This window comes from Anopheles darlingi, chromosome 3 (assembly GCF_943734745.1).
Source record: "Anopheles darlingi chromosome 3, idAnoDarlMG_H_01, whole genome shotgun sequence".
Classification (NCBI taxonomy): domain Eukaryota; kingdom Metazoa; phylum Arthropoda; class Insecta; order Diptera; family Culicidae; genus Anopheles; species Anopheles darlingi.
Window position 1 is genome coordinate 12,298,967 of NC_064875.1, and position 18,127 is coordinate 12,317,093.

Sequence of the window (18,127 nt, forward strand, 5' to 3'; positions counted from 1 at the left end):
AAATCACTGGAGGCACTGTTCACACGCCAGGAACCGATCGATGAGGCTGGTGAAGACGGTGGCAGTGGTGCTGCGGCGCGAGGTGGACGCCCCGAACCGGACGCGATCCAGTGTCCAACGTTCGAGATTGAACCACCATCGAGGCGCGCTTCGTTTGATCCACCGCGATCACCGTTTCTGGAGAATCTGCGCAGCTTGAGCGATACCGATCACGAGGGTACGCACCATAGCCGGTTGGATTCGGGTGGCGATAGCTTCGAGATGATCGATACGACCGATCGGATGCCGGGTTCGAGTGTGTCCGGTGATCGGCACTCGTCGATGGATACGAGCTTCGATATCTCGCGCTATCAGTCGACGAGTTATGAGGATCAGAACTCCAGTTTCGAGCTCGTCGAGCTGGATAACTCGCAGCGCGGTGAGAAGGCGCTCTCACCGTACGACATCCGCAAGTCCTCGATCGAGCTCGTCGATGCGGAAACGTTCCAGCGGACGACGTACCCGGAGGGTCGCAAATCATCGCTGGAGACGCACTTCGATCTAGCGGACAGTTACCATCAGCCGGCGCACCCACGGTCGACGAGCCCGCGGTCGGCGTTTTCCGTCATATCGGGAACGCGGGCACCGACAAGGAAGCAGATATCGGAACCCGGTCGTTGCCGTGATTCCTTGGGTCGCTCTTCCGGACCTCCTGGTGGTGCTGGTGCTGGTACGGGTAGTGTAGTCGGTGGTACGTCCGGTCTCGCTACCGGGAGTGGCATGAAGACGCATCACTCCGCACCGCACCGTGCCAAGTCGCCGCTTTCCAATCAGACTTCCTCGAACTTTAGCTCGCGCGATAGCTACGATTCGATCTTCGAGACGACACCACCGCAGCACTATCATCACCATTACCACCACCACCATCAACAACAACAGCAGCAGCACCATCACTACGTACAGGCGAGTGCTGGTGGTGGTAGTCCGCTCCAGCGCAGTCCTTACTCGTCGATCGATGGAAAGCAGCATTTTCCGCTGCCACCGCCGCGCAAATCTTCGAACGAATCCAATCCACGCTTCCTCTGCACCGACAAGCGCTGTGCGGCCATCTTCGAGCCACGGCCATTACCACCGGCACCGATGGGAGTGCCAATGGCGGCGGCTGCTGCGTCATCGTCCTCCGGTGGTCGATTGTCTTCCTGCTATCTCGACACGTCCAGCGGGAGCGAGTTCGAGCCACCGTCACCGAGACGGGCCGCCAGTGCCTCACCCAAGCACACCTTCACCTTTCGGATCGTGCTGAAGAAGGTGGACAGCTCACCGGACGCCATCTGTCCGTCGATCGAACGGCGTCAGCTGCGGGAGAAGGCCGAAAGCCGACACAAGAGGCGCGACAGTCGACGGAAGAAGTTGCTCGAGATTGGCAAAAGTTTCTAAAACTGCGAGCGAGGTTTTACTCAACCCCCAAAAAAAAGGGGGGTTACTAGATCGGCCGTTTTCACAGTACGTCAGATACGTCATCGACGTGTGACAGTTTGCCCAAAACCGCGGTTTTTTCGGATACCTACTAGATGTGTCGTTTGCGTCACGGTTCGCATTCACGTTTCGGGGATTAGGTAGTTTAAGGTTTGCATTTTTCAGTAAAAAAAAAAACCACACGTAGTGTGACTTATACATTTACACGTTAACCACCTAACCACGTACCCGTGACCTACATGAAAGCGAAGGAAGTGATTGGTGCCGGGTCCGGGCAGCCACTTCCTCTCCAAACTAAACAAAACTCGTGTTCAAATATATCAATTGTTGATGAGACTTAGCATGTTACTGTTGCCCGTTGTTGCAAACCAAAGCAGAGGCAAAACCCGGGGAACTTGATCAGCCGCATGATCTTGAACCCGGATAAACTACTCCTCACGTCAAACGTGGCGCGATATCTCTCATTCTCTCAGGTATACTAAGGAATCACTTATAAGCAGCAGAGGCGCAGATGAGGAGCGTTATAGAGTGTTCCTCCAGCGGCGCAACATTTCCTTACGCAACGCAGTATACAGTGGAACAATGGAGGAAAGCGACAAGACGGCAGCTGCGCCACTCACTCAGCGCCGTCGAATCGAATGGAATCAAAATCCTTTTGGTCCCTTGGACGATGCAAATTCAATTACAAAAAAAAAATGCATTTAGTAGTATTACTCCCCCCATTCTCCCTTAGCTCCCCTTCTGCGAGCGATGGCAGTAGCACACCAGAGTGCACTGGCTTGCCTGTGTGTGGTCAGAGCGGCTGTGCTTCTTGCAAGAAAGTCAGTCAGCCTACCATATTCACCACACCATACCGCAGCTTGCTGTGGTTTTTGGGTCAAACGTTTTCCAATTTACAACCTACGAATCGAATCGAGGCCAGAGGGCGCCTTCGATGGCAGTTAATCAAAGTCAAAGGATTTCAATCATTGTATCCAGAGTACTTTTAATGTAGCAAATGTTACCGGTTTTTTGCCAAAGCAAATTCATTCACTCACAATTAAACAAATCGTTAAACCATACACACACACTCGTGAACTTACTAGTCAAAAAGGTGTTTTTGTGCACGAATTTCTCGCTCCCCACCAGGCCGGTTGGATCTCGCACGCTGTTATACGCGTGATAAAAGTTAATACTTAATAACGGACGACACAGTCGGTCGTTACCTAAATCGAGTCGTTATGAAGTCGGGAAAAGGGGTACGAGAGCAGCATAGCTGAACCGCTGTCCGGTGTCGAACCGGTGTCGAACGCGATAAACCGATCGAAACCGACCTTCGAGCTGAAGAACTGAACTCGCGCTACCCTCTAAGCAGCCAACAGGAACTGATGACCATAGCAGGAACAGTACTAGTAGTAGTAGTAGTAACCGGTCGGTTTGCTGGAGCAGGAATCTTACAACCATCTGTCATGGTGGCCGAAGGACTAGCAAATTAGCAAAAAAAAAAGCAAACAAACAAACGGGACTCTGGAGGCCAATCGTATATTGTTAGTGTGTATTTGATGTGCTACTATTTCTTTCCCTTTAGTACAATCGTAAGTTACGCTGCTTGAAGACCAGGGTAGCGGACCAGGGCAGACAGGCGAGCGCGGTGCGTGCAACTGGGCAACTGAACTGAACAGGGTTTCGTCGATACCTAGACCAAGTGTAGCGCATCAGCGATTGGGGGGGATCAGGAGATCTATCTTCATCTATACTACCCTCCTTCAAGGAGAGGGCTCTACTCTACTCTATTTATGGGTGTCTGTCTGAGTATGTGTGTGTGTGTGTGAGAGATTAAACAGTGTGTTTGTAATTTGGTGTATTCTTGGTTGTTGTCAACCCATCCTGTCACCGACCCTATCCCAACTACCGAATTCTTCCTCCCAGTGAGCATACCTGTGATACACGTTTGTCCCTTCTTATATCAGCTCCCCATGATCTAGTTCTGTCATTGATTAAAAAAACACACACACACCTTCACGGAGCAACCCGGGAGCAGAGCCCCGGGGAAGAGCAGATACCGCAATCATTCTAAAGCACATCAACTTTGACCCTTGACGGAACCAAAAAATCCAAAGTTCTAGAGCGAGAAGATACCCGTTTTGTCTCGGCATGACTTTGATTCCCCGTTTTTACTCGATGTATGTTGATTCTGAAACTCAAGCCAAAATAAAAGCAAAATATTATACATATAAACATATATATTCAGATGAAATAAAACATTTCAAAAATAAAGTCGGAATTTCTGCCGCCAATCCCGTTGTTTGAAAGTGAGCGAATGTTTCCAATTGAGAAAAGGTGAGTACATCGCAAATACAGTATGAAAAAAAGTTTATCCACCCCTGCAAGAAGTTTACATTTTGGCTATTTTCTCCGAACATCTTTGTCAAAAAATTAAAAATCGCATATCAATAGATTAGTTTTCTATTCTTCTTCATTTTACTTTTTGAAAAATAACCCACTTGAAAAAAATATATTATAAAAATAGTCGAGTAAGGTACGAAAAGCACGCAAAAAAAGTTTATCCACCTCATACAAAAAAATTTATGGAATTGTATAGCATCGTATGGTTTTCTCTTCAAAATAGTCGAATAAAAATATTTTTCCTCCATTTCAAGGATGCAGTTTAGTGCCTTAATCTCATGTGCATTTTTTAAGACCCTATTGATGGTTCTATCGCCTAAAATAATGGAGTTATGCACCAAGTTACTAGACAACTAATTCATTTAAAAATTGCTCTATGAGCATCTATAAGAAATGAACAACTATTAGTTTGTTAGGTACTTCTTAGGCCCATAACTCCATTATTTTAGGCGATAGAACCATCGATAGGGTCTCAAAAGATGCGCATGTGGTTCAGGCACTAAACTGCATCATTGAAATGGAAAGAGAAAGAAATTTTTTATTTGACTATTTTGAAGAGAAAACCATATTTTTTTGGTATGTGGTGGATAAACTTTTTTATCGTACCTTTCTCTACTATTTTTGTCATATCTTTTTTTCTAGTGGGTCTTTTGGAAAAAAGTAAAAAGCAAAATAATGAAGAATAAACCGAAACTATTAATATACGAATCAATCGAATCGAATTTGATTTTCGGACTTTGTTGTTTGGAGAAAACAGCCAAAACGTTAAATTCATGTAGGGGTGGATAAACTTTTTTTTTCATACTGTACGTTCGCCTTTTTGCAATCTGCAATTCCATCGAAGTACACTGTGGCGAGCGCTTAGCAGGTCTAACGGTGACGTCATAAACCTGACCACGTCGACAGGTCTCGAATACACAGCTCGCGACGCCCTCGGACAACTGCAATGTTATCATACCGCGCACATACACATACCGAGCCACTGCTATCAGTCGAGGTGGGGTGGTTTGTACAACAACGCCCCCCGCCTTCTCGACCAAAAGCTAGTCCACCGAGAACTCCTGTTCTGTCTTATCTACCCACTCGGCAGCGGTGCGTTGACGGTGATGATATCATGTCTCATTCCGTTCTAGCTTTCTCAGCACATTGCCGTTGCTTGCTAGTGACGCTACCACGCACGCGGAGTCTCGTGTACGACCCATTTATCATACTCTAACCAACCGACACCAGCCCCACCCCTCCAACACCATCGATCAACCTTTGCCGCTTCCCGTTGATTTCGCAAGCCGGACTCGCCAAGGTTTACCGCGCTATACCGTCGCACCAGCGTTAGCGGTTATCGCAAGCGGAACAACAGTCACACCGTAGTTATGCTAGCGAAAGGGTCATTCCAAGTGGAGCTTAGGAGCGTACTACACCCCAGTACAGTATGGCTCTGCTGACGGCTAAGCATTTGTTTTTCCTGTTCATCGTTTCGCTGCTTGGTGTTGCGTTTTGGATCTCGCTCCTGGAAAGAAACTCCCGTGACGACGCAGCGTTGGGTGGATGGCTGAGGATACCACCGTGGAGCAACACGACTGCCGATCCCGATGGAACACCGGGCGATATGGGACTTCCGGTGGTCCTGCCGGACAACCTTTCGCCCGCCGTACTGGCGCTGGTACAGCGTGGTTGGAAGGAGCAAGGTTTAAACCAGTACGTTTCGGATATGATACCACTGCACCGGCGGCTCCCGGACGTGCGTGATCCCTGGTGCAGGACGGAGGAGCAGGAACGACGAAACCGAAACATTGGCCCGGGTTCGCTGCCACCGTCATCGATCGTGATCGTGTTCTACAATGAAGCTTGGTCTGTGCTGTTGCGGACCGTGCACTCCGTGCTCGATCGTACACCGAGTGCGCTGATCGAGGAGATACTGCTCGTCGATGATAGCTCAACGATGAAGCATCTGCACCAGCAGCTCGAACACTACATAACCGCCCTGCCAAAGGTTCGTCTGGTACGTGCACCGAAGCGTGTTGGTTTGATTCGTGCGCGCCTGCTCGGTGCAAAGGCGGCCCGATCCGGCATCATCACCTTTCTCGATGCTCACTGTGAAGTGATCGAAGGTAAGCATGCTGCAGTAACTACTGTTTTGTGGTTCTTGATCGATGACCTTCGTATTTTTTTACAGGCTGGTTAGAGGCGCTGGTTGCACACGTGGCACAGCGCGAAACGATGATCGCCATTCCGGCCATCGATTGGATCCACGAGGATACGCTAGCGCTGAACGCCCAGAACTCCGTCCGCTATTACGGTTCCTTCGATTGGGGCTTGAACTTTCAGTGGCGCGTCCGGGCGGATCGACTCGTGCAGCCATCGGTGGCGCTCAATCCAGCGGCCCCTTACGACACACCAACGATGGCCGGTGGCCTGTTTACCATCCATCGGTCCTTCTTCGAGCGGCTCGGTTGGTACGACGAGGGAATGCAGATCTATGGCGGTGAAAACATGGAGCTTTCCTTCAAGGCGTGGATGTGCGGTGGTAGCATGCAGATCGTCGGCTGCTCTCGCGTGGCACACATCCAGAAGCGTGGCCATCCGTACCTACGCCAACTGTCCGACGGGTTCGCCCTCGTGCGGCGCAACTCGATCCGGGTGGCCGAGGTGTGGCTGGATGAGTATGCGGACTACTTCTACGAAACGTTCGGTGGCCGAGCGAGGCGGGGTTCGTTTGGGAATTTAACGGAACGGCACGAACTGCGCCAACGGCTCGCCTGTAAACCGTTCCGTTGGTACCTGGAGACCGTTTTTCCGGAGCAGTTCGATCCGAGTAAGGCGGTTGCACGGGGAGAAATCCGCTTCGCCGATGATGCTAAGGCCACTCCACTGTGTCTCGATTGGCCCAGTCTGCTGAGTTTGGTCGCTTGCCATGGTTACGGTGGCCATCAGCTCTGGTACCTGACGGCGAAGGGTGAGGTGACACGCGAGGATCACTGTCTGGATTACGATGGCGAGCTGCTGAGTGTGGTGCGTTGTCATGGTTTGGGTGGTAATCAGCGTTGGGTCTGGCTGCCGGATACCGGCCAGCTTAAAAAGCTCACGTACGATCGGTGTCTACAGTGGAGTGGTACCGAGCTGTTGCTCGAAGCCTGTGATTCGACCGTTCCTGGTCAGCGTTGGCTCTTTCAAAACTATCAACCCAACAATCTGTGATGTGGCAGCCGGGCAGCTTTGTGGCCGAAACGGTCATCGGTGGGATACTCGTCGCAAACATGTGCGCTAGGCCTGATGGAGGGCGATACAGTAATGTATCGAGTCTATCATGACAGCTTATCAGTGGAAGAATGATCATAAAGATAAGCGATTAATGCCGGTGCTGTAGAGGTCGTTTATCATATCTGCTTTCTAGTACAGTACGATACATTAAAGTATGATTGGGGTGGCAGTCAAATTTATTGTCGTTAGGATTGCTGCCATAGGTGCACTAGAAGATCTCACGGAGAAGGTGTGTAATTTAAATGCAGTGCCGCAGGCACCGAGCGGCGTGGCGAGGCAGCATGATAGTACAAGTTAATATGAATAGTCTTTCAAATTAAATTTAGGGGGAGGGCTAAGGTATTTAATTTGTTTTATTAAATTTTTTTACATTCTTTCATGAATGTTTATACTTTTCAAGAGTATTGTGTGTAAGTTTTGGATCAATCGAAGCAAAACTGACAAAGATATGGATTTAAAAAAAAAACTGCCCTTCATACATTGCTCTATGCATCTTGCTACTTTGAAGATGTTTTCCTAAAGCATACGTTTTCAAAGACAATGCCCACCGTAGTATAAAAGCTACTGGACTAATCGATCTTCAAAATCTTCAAAAATAAGCCTTTTTTGGTCCGAATGTACCTTAACCTCATTTAAATAATGAATTGTCGAAATAAGGAATACATCTTAAACTTCTACCCAGTAAACAGATTTTGAACATCAATAAACGTATAAGAAAAGCAGTCCATCCATTTCGAATTGATTTTTAAAGTTTGAATTCCACATGCACATATCGAACGTTTATTAACCACATTGATTTATCTCCAACGGAAAGCTATACTTAATACTTCCAATCGATTTACTCTCGACGACACTTGAAAACAGATTACTAGATTGATCGTCGTCAACAGATTGCAAGCTGGACTCGCGACGCCAGCCTACTACGACGCGAGACTGTTTACTAGTCATCAGTGCACATTTAAATTGTACATCCAGGAAAGACAATCGTGCTGCTAGTCAATGTTTCCGTTTGAAGAATAAGGCCCGCTTCCAGACTGTTTACAAAAAAAAAACCAAAAATAACAACTCCATCTCTGGCCGTACACTCCATTTCCATTGATGGTAAGCGTGATGCTAGCGTCTCTGCTGGCGGTGTATGCAGCCAGCACCTTTTGAACCGACGCCACGTCTATATGTACGCTAATCGCTAAACAGTAGAGACCCGTTTGGGGGAGGTTAAAAGGGGGGCGCGTAATAGGAGCGCGTTTCTTATCCACGTCAATGGTCCCACTCGTCGATACAGATAACAAAAATGCTATTGATAAGAGAACACACACACACACAGGCACCGCTAGCGTTACGCAAGCACTACCATATGTTGCGCTTCATCGCAACGCGAAGCATCAGGTCGATTGTCAGTATCGGAATAGTAGCCGTACGAGCACCATGTACGGGGTAAGCATTATCCAGCCAGCACGTCACCGACAAAAGGTTAGCGGAAAAGCTTAAATGTCTTTTGTTTGAACAAAAAAAACCAAAACAGCTCAAACTGCTCTCAGCCAGACGGGACCTGTGCTGGGCCGTGATTGTGTTCTGCTGTCTGTTTGCGCTCTACCTCTACCACGCTCAGCTGTCGGACCGTCTGGCCACACTCGAAGAGTTCCAGAGTATCCGTGAGCGTGAGGAGCGTTTGCAGCAGCAGCAGCAACAGCATTACAGGCAGGAACTAGTGATACCCGCGTTTCAAGTGTTCCCCTACGATACCCACTACACACCGGCCCCGAATGATGAGTGGAATGCGAAGCTGCCGGGTGATATGGGCGTCCCGGTGACACTGCCCGATAACGTAACGGACGAGATTTCGGAGCTGGTTGCGGCAGGTTACGCGCATCAAGGGTTAAACCAGTACATCAGTGATCTGATACCGGTGCACCGTCGTCTGCCGGATCTGCGTGATCCGTGGTGTACGAAGGAGGGCCGGTTACAGGCCACCCTACCGAAGGCATCGATCGTGATCGTGTTCTACAACGAGGCCTGGTCGGTGCTGGTACGTACCGTGCACTCCATTCTCGATCGCACACCGAGCGCACTGATCGAGGAGATCATTCTGGTGGATGATTACTCCAATTTGGGTAAGTTTTTTGGGGGATCCCGTTTGAATCCACCACCACACCGACGCTAATCTCTATCGACGATCCCTAGTGTAGCACATCTACGTACCCAGCTGGAGGAATACTTTGCCAGCTATCCGCTGGTTCGAATATTGCGAGCACCGGAGCGACTTGGTTTGATCCGTGCCCGTCTGCTCGGCGCTAGGAATGCGACCTCCGAGTTTCTGACCTTTCTCGATGCACACTGTGAGTGTACGGTCGGGTGGCTGGAGGGACAGCTTGATGTGGTAGCTCGGGATCCCCGGCATACGATCGCATTGCCCACGATCGATTGGATTGATGAGAAGAACCTCGGGTTGGTCAGCAACAAGGCACCGGTGTATTATGGGGCGATGGGCTGGGGATTGGATTTTCAGTGGCGTGGCCGGTGGGACCGCGTGAACAAACCGGAGAACAAGCTCGAACCGTTCAGCACACCGGTCATGGCCGGTGGTCTGTTTACGATCCATCGGAAGCTGTTCGAGTGGCTCGGTTGGTACGATCAGCAGCTCGATGTTTATGGTGGTGAGAATATTGAGCTGTCGCTGAAAGCGTGGATGTGTGGCGGTCAGCTATTGACGGTGCCCTGTTCCCGGGTTGCTCACATCCAGAAAACCGGCCATCCGTATCTCCTTGTAAGTGTTCCGCTGATGCTGTGCGCCTTGAATGGAAGTTCGATTTCTTTTCTATTTTTTTATTACTGTCCTCCTGACAGGGACTGGCGAAGGACGTCGCTCGCACGAACTCGGTGCGTGTGGCCGAGGTATGGCTCGACCAGTACGCCGCCGTACTGTACGATCTGTTCGGTGGCCCCCAGTATCGCGGTGACTTTGGGGACGTGACCGAGCGTAAGCAACTGCGGCGGGCGCTTCACTGTAAAAGTTTCCGCTGGTATCTGGAGACCGTATTTCCCGAGCTAGCACCAGCGCTCGACAAACGGCCCGGTCATGGCCGGTTCGAGAATGAGGCACTTTCGATGGAGGGCCAACCGAAACATTGTCTCACCGCACAGTCGTCTGCCGGTCTGCCGACCATGGAACCCTGCCAGACCGATTCCGATGCGCGGCAACACTGGCTGCATAATTTGTTCGGTGAGCTGAGCAACGAGAACCGCTGTCTGGATTACGATGGCAGTGCGTTGCGGGTGTTTGCGTGCCATAAAGCGCGAGGGAACCAGGAATGGCGTTACAATGGTACCACGTATCAGTTCGAACACTGCAAGCATAGCGCCAAGTGTCTAGCGGTCGAACCGACCACGAAGCAGCTACGTATCGATGGTTGCAACGCGGCACAGGAATCTCAAAGATGGCACTATCCAGCGTTAGACTTTAGCAGTAGCAGCGATAGCAGTAACTAGTTTGCGCTGTGAGCAAGACAGCTGTACAAACACGGTCCCCGTGTCCACTGTCATGTCATGGTTGTTGTAAACAATAGTTGATCAAGAAACAAACTTGCGGAGAAAATTGCGTTTTTATGACTTCATTTCCCATATGCAGCGTTTGTCGGGTCGATGGTCGACGAGGGGGGGGAGGGAGGTAGCGAAGGTAACTGAGCGCCGGGGCTCGAGCTTATCGCTCTCGACGAGGAGGAGGTAGTGAACGAAACTGCCCCTCATTATCGAACGATCTATCGGCGCACCGTTCGTTTGAAGTGCACGCTATCGGTGACGGTTGTCGACGGTTCCAGTAAGCCTCCCCGATGGCAGCCGTCGACACGTCGTCGACAGTCTTGCATTGACAGCGCCGTGACCGGTTGCCGGTAGTGATGCGCGAGCGTTCGGTCGCTAGCTGCGTACCATCGAGGCGCCATTGCGTCCTGGTCGCCACAGTAACGGGGACCGTCTCACTGGCTACTCTGTTTATCCTGTACTCGTACGATGTCAGTGCCAAGGTGTCACTTCCTAACAGGATACTCGATAGTGATGGTGAGAAATCGCAGCAACCCGGACAGAAGTTTCTCTACGCCATCGAAGCGAACGGTGATAAAAGTGATGAGGCGAAGGGATTTCAGTTCGCGTACACAACGCTCGGATTGGATCCCCGTTATCCCGTGCCACCGGGTGATATGGGCGTAGCAGTCAAAGTGAATCTCTCCGATAGTGCCATCGGTACGATGGTGGACGAAGGTATGACGAAACAGGGCTTCAATCAGTACTCCTCCGACCTGATGGCTCTCCGACGCCGCTTGCCCGAGATTCGGGATCCATGGTGCCGGGAGTCCGGTCGATTTCTGGCCACCCTTCCACCAACCTCGATCGTGATCGTGTTCTACAACGAAGCGTGGTCGGTGGTGCTACGGACGGTCCATTCCGTGCTCGATCGCTCACCGGCTCATCTGCTGCGTGAGATCGTGCTCGTCGATGACTGTTCTACGTTGCGTAAGTATGCCTCGTTCGGGGAACCACTCACTGGCTCACTAATCTCCCTATCCGGTCCTACAGCAAACCTAAAAACTCAATTAGAGGAGTATCTGCGACCGTACGCAAAAGTGCGCGTCATCCGGGCACCGCAGCGGTTGGGGTTGATAAGGGCAAGGATATTTGGGGCGAAAAATACGACTTCCGAGGTGATTACGTTCCTTGATGCACACGTTGAGTGTACGGTAGGTGAGTGAGATCGAGCGACGACCATTGCGCAACGGCCACGTCGAGCTTATGAGTTGTTCCGTTCTTCTACCGGGTTGCATTGCAGGTTGGTTGGAGGCGCTGCTCGATGTGGTGGCTCGCAATTCTACCACAATCGCCATTCCGACGATCGATTGGATCGATGAGAAGAGTATGGCGCTGGTGGCGAACAAATCAATCTCATACATCGGTGCATACGATTGGGATCTCAACTTTGGGTGGTGGGGAAGGTGGTCGATAAAGAAAAAGTACGACAACAAGATGGTTCCCTTCGATACCCCCGCGATGGCCGGTGGTCTGTTCACGATCAATCGGACGTTCTTCGAGCGGCTCGGTTGGTACGACGAGGGTTTCGACATTTACGGTATCGAGAACATTGAGCTGTCGATGAAGAGCTGGATGTGCGGCGGCAAGATGGTGACGGTACCGTGTTCCCGTGTAGCTCACATCCAAAAGGTTGGCCATCCCTATCTGCGGAACGAGAAAAAGGATGTGGTGCGTGCGAACTCGATCCGGTTGGCGGAAGTGTGGATGGATGAGTACAAGCACGTGATCTTCGACATCCACGGTATACCGCATTATCTGGAAGAGGAGTTCGGTTCCGTTGAAAACCGAAAGGCGATACGAGAACGTGCCGGTTGTCGCGGTTTTCGCTACTACATCGAGAATGCGTTCCCGGAGATGCATAGCCCCGATGTTGCCGGCGCGTTCCGTGGTGAGGTGCATAGTGTCGTTCTAGGAGTGACCATGTGTCTGGACTATAGGCATACCGACAGCTTTCTTGGAATGGCGCCGTGTGATGGGAAGCAACGAGGCCAATTCTGGACGCACAATTACTACGAGGAGCTGAACAGCTATCGGTATTGTATCGATTTTACCGGCAGCAACCTTGGAGTGTTCGGATGCCATCGTTCGCGGGGTAACCAGGCCTGGCGTGTACTGGTGCACACGGGACAGATCCAGAGCGTTAAGCATCAGCAGTGTCTCGCGCTTAATCTCCTCACGAACGTTACACTCACGATGGAAACGTGTGATGAAAAGCGTGCTTCACAGCGTTGGTCCCTCGCTTATGTCCACTATGACGTGACACCGTTCAAGGGGAAAAGTTGACGAGCGCATCGCGAAGCCGATAAGCCAGTGGTTTCAGTGTTTCAGGGCGTTTGCAGCTTATCTGGCCAGCTAGTGGGCCAACAACGGAGTGCGTCGTTCCCCCCTCTTTGACGCCTATTAATTAATCCGAAAACCTATCTCATCGATAGTGTGCCGCTTATCGAGCGCCCAGATAAGACAACAACCGTGCACGATACGTTTCCCTCGTGGATTTACGGGTTGTTTTATTCGATCTGTTCGATGGTAACCTCACCGTAAAGATAAATTACTTTAAAGAAACCTAAAAAAACTAGCGACTTATTTCATCTCTCAAAAATCAAGTGAAATGCCTTTCTGTAAAAATAAATCATTTTTACCTCAAGGAAATGTTTTAATACTATGCATTCGATCACATTCCCTCGATAGAAGATAGAAGAGTCAATAAGTGTCATCTGCAGTGGCAGCATGGTTGGTAATCAATTACTGCTGCACGCAGCACGTGAAACGCCTGCATCTAGCACTGATAGCACGCCCTTTCCACAACTTCAATCAATGTCAGAATATGCACCGGATTTGGCAACCCACTCATAGCCTGCCAATTTGATAGCGCCTCTGATCTGATAAGAAAATGGCACGCTTGCAGCAAGGCGCCATTACTACGGGAGCTGTTGTGCTGCTTCGCTTCGCTTGTCGCTTTCCATTTGGTACAACGTAACACTTCCTTTTGCAATCCCTGATACGCGATGCAAGACATTTATTGTTTCCGCTGTACAAGACATTTTTGTAACAAAAAAAATATGAATAAAACAGAATGATAAGAGGATGAAAGAATGCTATTGAGTTCCGATGAGTCTAGACCGAGTGTTTGTTGTTATTGAAGGAAGCAGCTGTGTGGTGTGATGACGATACACTCAATACACCTCCATCAAGCTAATACCTTTCTATGCCAACAACTCATAATCAACGGCAATGAATAGCGACGTGTCTCGTGCACGATCACCGTTGTCACGCTCTCGAACGATCAGTATTGAGCTGGGTATAGTCCGGATGAGGTCGCGACACGTCTACCAAATCCGCATTAGCGACAGTACACCATGCGTTCCGGATTCAGAAACGGATTAGTAATAGTTGTGTGCCTGTTTATGCTGTTAGTTTATCTATTCATCAACGAGCTCTTTAACGGCGGCCGAGGACGTGTCGTACTATTGAGACCGGCACCAATACTTGACGTTACATCGGCTGTACCAACCGATGAGGATAAGCCTATCACCACAACCCCGGACGGGACAACGTTATTCAAATTCGTCTACACCACGAAAGGGCTCGATGCGCGTTATCCGATTCCTCCGGGTGATATGGGTGCTCCGGTGGAGAACGATCTAAATGATACCGAGGTTGACACACTGATGCAAGACGGGATAGTTAAGCAGGGTTTCAATGAGTATTTCTCGAACTTAATGTCAGTCCACCGAAGACTGCCGGAGGTTCGTGATCCTTGGTGTCGGGAACCGGGACGGTATCCCGCGAACCTACCGCCGACCTCGATCGTGATCGTGTTCTACAACGAGGCATGGTCGGTGCTGGTACGTACCGTGCACTCCATACTGGATCGATCACCAGCCAATCTCATTCACGAAATTGTACTTGTGGATGACTATAGCTATCTACGTGAGTAGAATAGGTCCCGGCCTGTTCGAGACCATACTCTAATAAATCGTACGCTTCATTCCACACCCTTCCAGCTCATCTTAAGACGCAACTGCAGGAATACTTTGCCCGCTACGAGAAGGTTCGCATTCTGCGTGCTCCGAAACGATTAGGATTGATACGGGCACGGATGTTTGGGGCACAAAACACAACCACCGATCTTATCACCTTCCTCGACGCGCATGTAGAAGTCACAGTAGGTGTGTGCTATACCCTACAATACTGGTCGATATTTAAGTAATTCTCCAATGACGTACTTGTCTGTTTCACATTCCGTAGGCTGGCTGGAGGCGCTGCTCGATGTGGTAGCACACAATTGGACCACTATTGCGATACCAACAATCGATTGGGTCGACGAGTATAATATGAAGTACAAGGATGATAAGGCGCCGATCTTTATCGGAGCATACGATTGGGATCTCAACTTCGGTTGGTGGGGTCGTTGGTCGATGAAGAAAAAGTACGACAACAAGATGGTTCCCTTCGATACCCCCGCGATGGCCGGTGGTCTGTTCACGATCAATCGGACGTTCTTCGAGCGGCTCGGTTGGTACGACGAGGGTTTCGACATTTACGGTATCGAGAACATTGAGCTGTCGATGAAGAGCTGGATGTGCGGAGGCAAGATGGTGACGGTACCGTGTTCCCGTGTAGGGCACATTCAAAAGGCTGGCCATCCTTATCTGACGCGTGAAACCAAGGACGTGGTGCGTGCGAACTCGATCCGACTGGCGGAAGTGTGGATGGATGAGTACAAGGGTATCATCTACGATATCTACGGCATACCGCACTACTCGGAGGAAGAGTTCGGTTCCGTCGAACATCGCAAAGCCATACGTCAGAAGGCCGGTTGTCAACCGTTTCGGTATTACCTTGAGAACGCGTTCCCGGAGATGCATAATCCGATGGTACCGGGTGCGTTCCGTGGCGAGGTTCATAATGGTGCGCTGGGTAACGGGACCTGCTTAACGTATCGAGGCACGGACAACTTCTTAGGTATGGCACCGTGCGATCATCTCGAGAAGAGTCAATTCTGGACGCACAACTACTACCAGGAGCTGAACAGCTATCAAAATTGTATCGATGGGCCCAACTTGGCCGTCTACCGGTGTCACAAAAGCCGTGGCAATCAGGCCTGGAAGTACATGGTAGATAGCAAGCAAATACAGTTGGCTGCAAAGGCAGATAAGTGTCTTTCGCTGAATACAGCGACAAACGTCACGCTGCTGATGGAGCAGTGCGATGTGACCAAAGCGCAGCAAAAGTGGATAGTTTCCTTCGTACAGCTGGATGTGTCTATGCTGCTGGAGAGCCAGACAAAGGCTTAGAAATAAATTCGAAATGGCAGCACAGCCTACTTTGATGACACGTGTCTTTACCAAGTTGTGACAGAACACTCTGCACACTCAGTAGGCTATTAACGCATTTTGTAACGGATCAATCGACAACATTGACATTTTTGCTTCTTATTCTTGTGGATATTTCTTTTTTTTCCTGTCGATTGCATTTGTCCGTTAGAGCATACAATTGACTGCCATTGTATGAAGGGATACAATTGCAAACAACAATTCCAGCCAAAGGTAGCATACGGTATGTCTCTCAGTATTGTTCTAACAGGGCAAACGAAAAGATGTTCTCTCGTTCTTCTAACCTTGTGTGTTGGGCATTGATGATTGGCGTGTTGGTCACACTCTTCGTGGTGGATCTTTTCCTCTATCGAAATAGTGTAGGAGTGATGTACCGAATCCGGGATTGGAATAAAATTCCCCTGACTAGCACAGGGCACAAACTAGACTATTCCTTGCTACCCGGACATATGGGTACTGGCGTTCAGTTGGATCCCTCTTCCCAAGTGTTTGTCCAGGAAAGCGTCAAGCGATATGGTTTCAATGAATACGCTTCATCTCTGGTTCCAGTAAGGCGCCGTTTACCGGATATGCGAGCTAATTTAAGTTGCAATCACATGCCGCGTGAAACGCTGCCACAAACATCCATCATAATCGTGTTCCATAATGAACCATGGTCTGCTCTCCTCCGTACCGTTCACTCGGTGCTGGACCATTCGCCACCGGAGCTCGTCGATGAAGTGTTGCTTGTAGACGACTGTTCTTACCTACGTATGTTGAATGCTACAAAATTAGACAATTTATTTGTTCGTATTTTAATACACTTTTGTTCCTAGCTAGCGCACCTCAAGGCACAGCTCGAGGAGTATTTACGTCCTTACCCGAAGGTTCGCATTTTACGAGCTACCACGCGACTGGGACTGATTCAGGCACGGATACATGGAGCCAAAAACACGTCTGCACCTTTACTCACATTTCTCGATGCGCATGTCGAGTGCACCATTGGTATGGATTCGGAAACTACTAGAGCTACTCCTAATCTTCATTTCCCCTACAGGATGGCTGGAACCATTGCTGGAGCAAGTGGCCCGGAACGATACCACCATCGCTGTGCCACTGATTGATCGTATTGATGATCACGATCTCCATGTGATAATGAACGTGTCGTCACATATTTTCGGCGGGTTCGAATGGGATCTTAACTTCGGCTGGTGGTACCGTGGGATGTTTCCAAGGCGTGAAGCGATACACAAGCTTCCCAGTGTTCCCTTCGAGTCACCCGTGATGGCCGGTGGACTGTTCACGATCTCGCGTTCCTTCTTCGCTCGGCTTGGTTGGTACGATGAGCAGTTTCGGGTGTACGGTATGGAGAACAGCGAGCTTTCGATTAAGAGTTGGATGTGCGGTGGTCGTATCTTGGCCGTACCGTGCTCGCATGTGGCACACATCCGCAAAAGCTCTCATCCGTACATTGGCCAAAAGTATGTGAATGTAACGCTTGTAAACTCTGTCCGGGTGGCCGAAGTGTGGATGGATGAATATAAGCGGATCATCTTCGATGTCAATGGCGTACCGGGGTACAGTGAGCAACTGTTTGGAAGCGTGCGTGACCAAAAGGCCATTCGGGAAAATGCTGGATGTAAGTCTTTCCAGTACTACCTTCAGCGTGCCTATCCGGAAATGCCGTCACCGATTGTACCCGGCCAGTTCCGGGGTGAAATCCATAATGCTGCCCTAGGGAATGGGACTTGTTTGACGGTTTCGAAGTGGTCCAAGGGTCCTACCATGGAACCATGCCTGTCGCAGGATTCCCAGGCTCAATTTTGGACACACAATTTTTATAAGGAACTGAACAGCTATAAACGGTGCATCCATGCAGTTTCATCTGAGCATCTTCTGATCGTAATGTGCCATCGGATGCGAGGAGCACAAGCCTGGAGTTACAATGTTCGCAGTTTACAACTGAAAAGTGTGGCTCATCAAACGTGTCTCTCAATTGGAGCACCCTTGCCGAACATTACGCGCACAGTGATATTGGAACCGTGCCAAGAACGCAAACTTGCGCAGCAATGGTACGCACCGTTGTTTCAGTATGATTTCTGGAAGCAGCCGTAATAAAAGCGTTACTAACTAAC

The 18,127-nt window shown here is 49.8% G+C and overlaps 6 protein-coding genes across 6 annotated transcripts in view; all 6 read left to right on the top strand.

Annotated features, from left to right (window-relative positions):
* LOC125956114 (serine-enriched protein) overlaps positions 1-2,658 on the top strand; it is a 10,764-nt gene extending 8,106 nt beyond the window's left edge. Inside the window, exon 7 of the mRNA XM_049687678.1 lies at positions 1-2,658. This exon is cut by the window's left edge and continues 1,837 nt beyond it. Within this exon, the coding sequence (XP_049543635.1) occupies positions 1-1,416 (1,416 nt within the window). The 3' untranslated portion in view covers positions 1,417-2,658.
* Positions 2,659-5,141: 2,483 nt separating this feature from the next.
* Positions 5,142-7,815, top strand: LOC125956094 (putative polypeptide N-acetylgalactosaminyltransferase 9). The gene is made up of 2 exons (XM_049687633.1): positions 5,142-5,948; positions 6,014-7,815. Exons 1-2 carry the CDS (start codon positions 5,270-5,272, stop codon positions 7,033-7,035), a joined length of 1,701 nt encoding a protein of 566 aa, XP_049543590.1. The 5' UTR covers positions 5,142-5,269; the 3' UTR covers positions 7,036-7,815.
* A 498-nt stretch (positions 7,816-8,313) lies between these two features.
* Positions 8,314-10,706, top strand: LOC125956085 (putative polypeptide N-acetylgalactosaminyltransferase 9). Its single transcript, XM_049687619.1, has 4 exons — positions 8,314-8,532; positions 8,621-9,209; positions 9,285-9,862; positions 9,943-10,706. Exons 1-4 carry the CDS (start codon positions 8,359-8,361, stop codon positions 10,582-10,584), a joined length of 1,983 nt encoding a protein of 660 aa, XP_049543576.1. The 5' UTR covers positions 8,314-8,358; the 3' UTR covers positions 10,585-10,706.
* A 112-nt stretch (positions 10,707-10,818) lies between these two features.
* LOC125956088 (putative polypeptide N-acetylgalactosaminyltransferase 9) lies at positions 10,819-13,248 on the top strand. Its single transcript, XM_049687623.1, has 3 exons — positions 10,819-11,604; positions 11,668-11,832; positions 11,918-13,248. The coding sequence occupies exons 1-3, from the start codon at positions 10,992-10,994 to the stop codon at positions 12,958-12,960; spliced, it is 1,821 nt and encodes a 606-aa protein (XP_049543580.1). The 5' UTR covers positions 10,819-10,991; the 3' UTR covers positions 12,961-13,248.
* A 760-nt stretch (positions 13,249-14,008) lies between these two features.
* Positions 14,009-16,115, top strand: LOC125956090 (putative polypeptide N-acetylgalactosaminyltransferase 9). Its single transcript, XM_049687627.1, has 3 exons — positions 14,009-14,607; positions 14,682-14,846; positions 14,926-16,115. The coding sequence occupies exons 1-3, from the start codon at positions 14,034-14,036 to the stop codon at positions 15,972-15,974; spliced, it is 1,788 nt and encodes a 595-aa protein (XP_049543584.1). The 5' UTR covers positions 14,009-14,033; the 3' UTR covers positions 15,975-16,115.
* A 110-nt stretch (positions 16,116-16,225) lies between these two features.
* On the top strand, positions 16,226-18,121 carry LOC125956093 (putative polypeptide N-acetylgalactosaminyltransferase 9). The gene is made up of 3 exons (XM_049687632.1): positions 16,226-16,763; positions 16,833-16,997; positions 17,050-18,121. Exons 1-3 carry the CDS (start codon positions 16,277-16,279, stop codon positions 18,105-18,107), a joined length of 1,710 nt encoding a protein of 569 aa, XP_049543589.1. The 5' UTR covers positions 16,226-16,276; the 3' UTR covers positions 18,108-18,121.
* The last annotated feature ends 6 nt before the right edge of the window (positions 18,122-18,127 follow it).

What these genes read in the sequence shown, in the direction of transcription:
- LOC125956094 (XM_049687633.1), top strand. Translation starts at nt 5,270, where the DNA reads ATGGCTCTGCTGACGGCTAAGCATTTGTTTTTCCTGTTCATCGTTTCG. An exon ending in TCACTGTGAAGTGATCGAAG is followed by an intron (nt 5,949 to 6,013) that starts GTAAGCATGCTG and finishes ATTTTTTTACAG; the next exon opens with GCTGGTTAGAGGCGCTGGTT.
- LOC125956085 (XM_049687619.1), top strand. Translation starts at nt 8,359, where the DNA reads ATGGTCCCACTCGTCGATACAGATAACAAAAATGCTATTGATAAGAGA. An exon ending in GTACGAGCACCATGTACGGG is followed by an intron (nt 8,533 to 8,620) that starts GTAAGCATTATC and finishes AAACCAAAACAG; the next exon opens with CTCAAACTGCTCTCAGCCAG. An exon ending in GGATGATTACTCCAATTTGG is followed by an intron (nt 9,210 to 9,284) that starts GTAAGTTTTTTG and finishes TCCCTAGTGTAG; the next exon opens with CACATCTACGTACCCAGCTG.
- LOC125956088 (XM_049687623.1), top strand. Translation starts at nt 10,992, where the DNA reads ATGCGCGAGCGTTCGGTCGCTAGCTGCGTACCATCGAGGCGCCATTGC. An exon ending in CGATGACTGTTCTACGTTGC is followed by an intron (nt 11,605 to 11,667) that starts GTAAGTATGCCT and finishes CCGGTCCTACAG; the next exon opens with CAAACCTAAAAACTCAATTA. An exon ending in ACACGTTGAGTGTACGGTAG is followed by an intron (nt 11,833 to 11,917) that starts GTGAGTGAGATC and finishes GTTGCATTGCAG; the next exon opens with GTTGGTTGGAGGCGCTGCTC.
- LOC125956090 (XM_049687627.1), top strand. Translation starts at nt 14,034, where the DNA reads ATGCGTTCCGGATTCAGAAACGGATTAGTAATAGTTGTGTGCCTGTTT. An exon ending in GGATGACTATAGCTATCTAC is followed by an intron (nt 14,608 to 14,681) that starts GTGAGTAGAATA and finishes ACACCCTTCCAG; the next exon opens with CTCATCTTAAGACGCAACTG. An exon ending in GCATGTAGAAGTCACAGTAG is followed by an intron (nt 14,847 to 14,925) that starts GTGTGTGCTATA and finishes CACATTCCGTAG; the next exon opens with GCTGGCTGGAGGCGCTGCTC.
- LOC125956093 (XM_049687632.1), top strand. Translation starts at nt 16,277, where the DNA reads ATGTTCTCTCGTTCTTCTAACCTTGTGTGTTGGGCATTGATGATTGGC. An exon ending in AGACGACTGTTCTTACCTAC is followed by an intron (nt 16,764 to 16,832) that starts GTATGTTGAATG and finishes GTTCCTAGCTAG; the next exon opens with CGCACCTCAAGGCACAGCTC. An exon ending in GCATGTCGAGTGCACCATTG is followed by an intron (nt 16,998 to 17,049) that starts GTATGGATTCGG and finishes TTTCCCCTACAG; the next exon opens with GATGGCTGGAACCATTGCTG.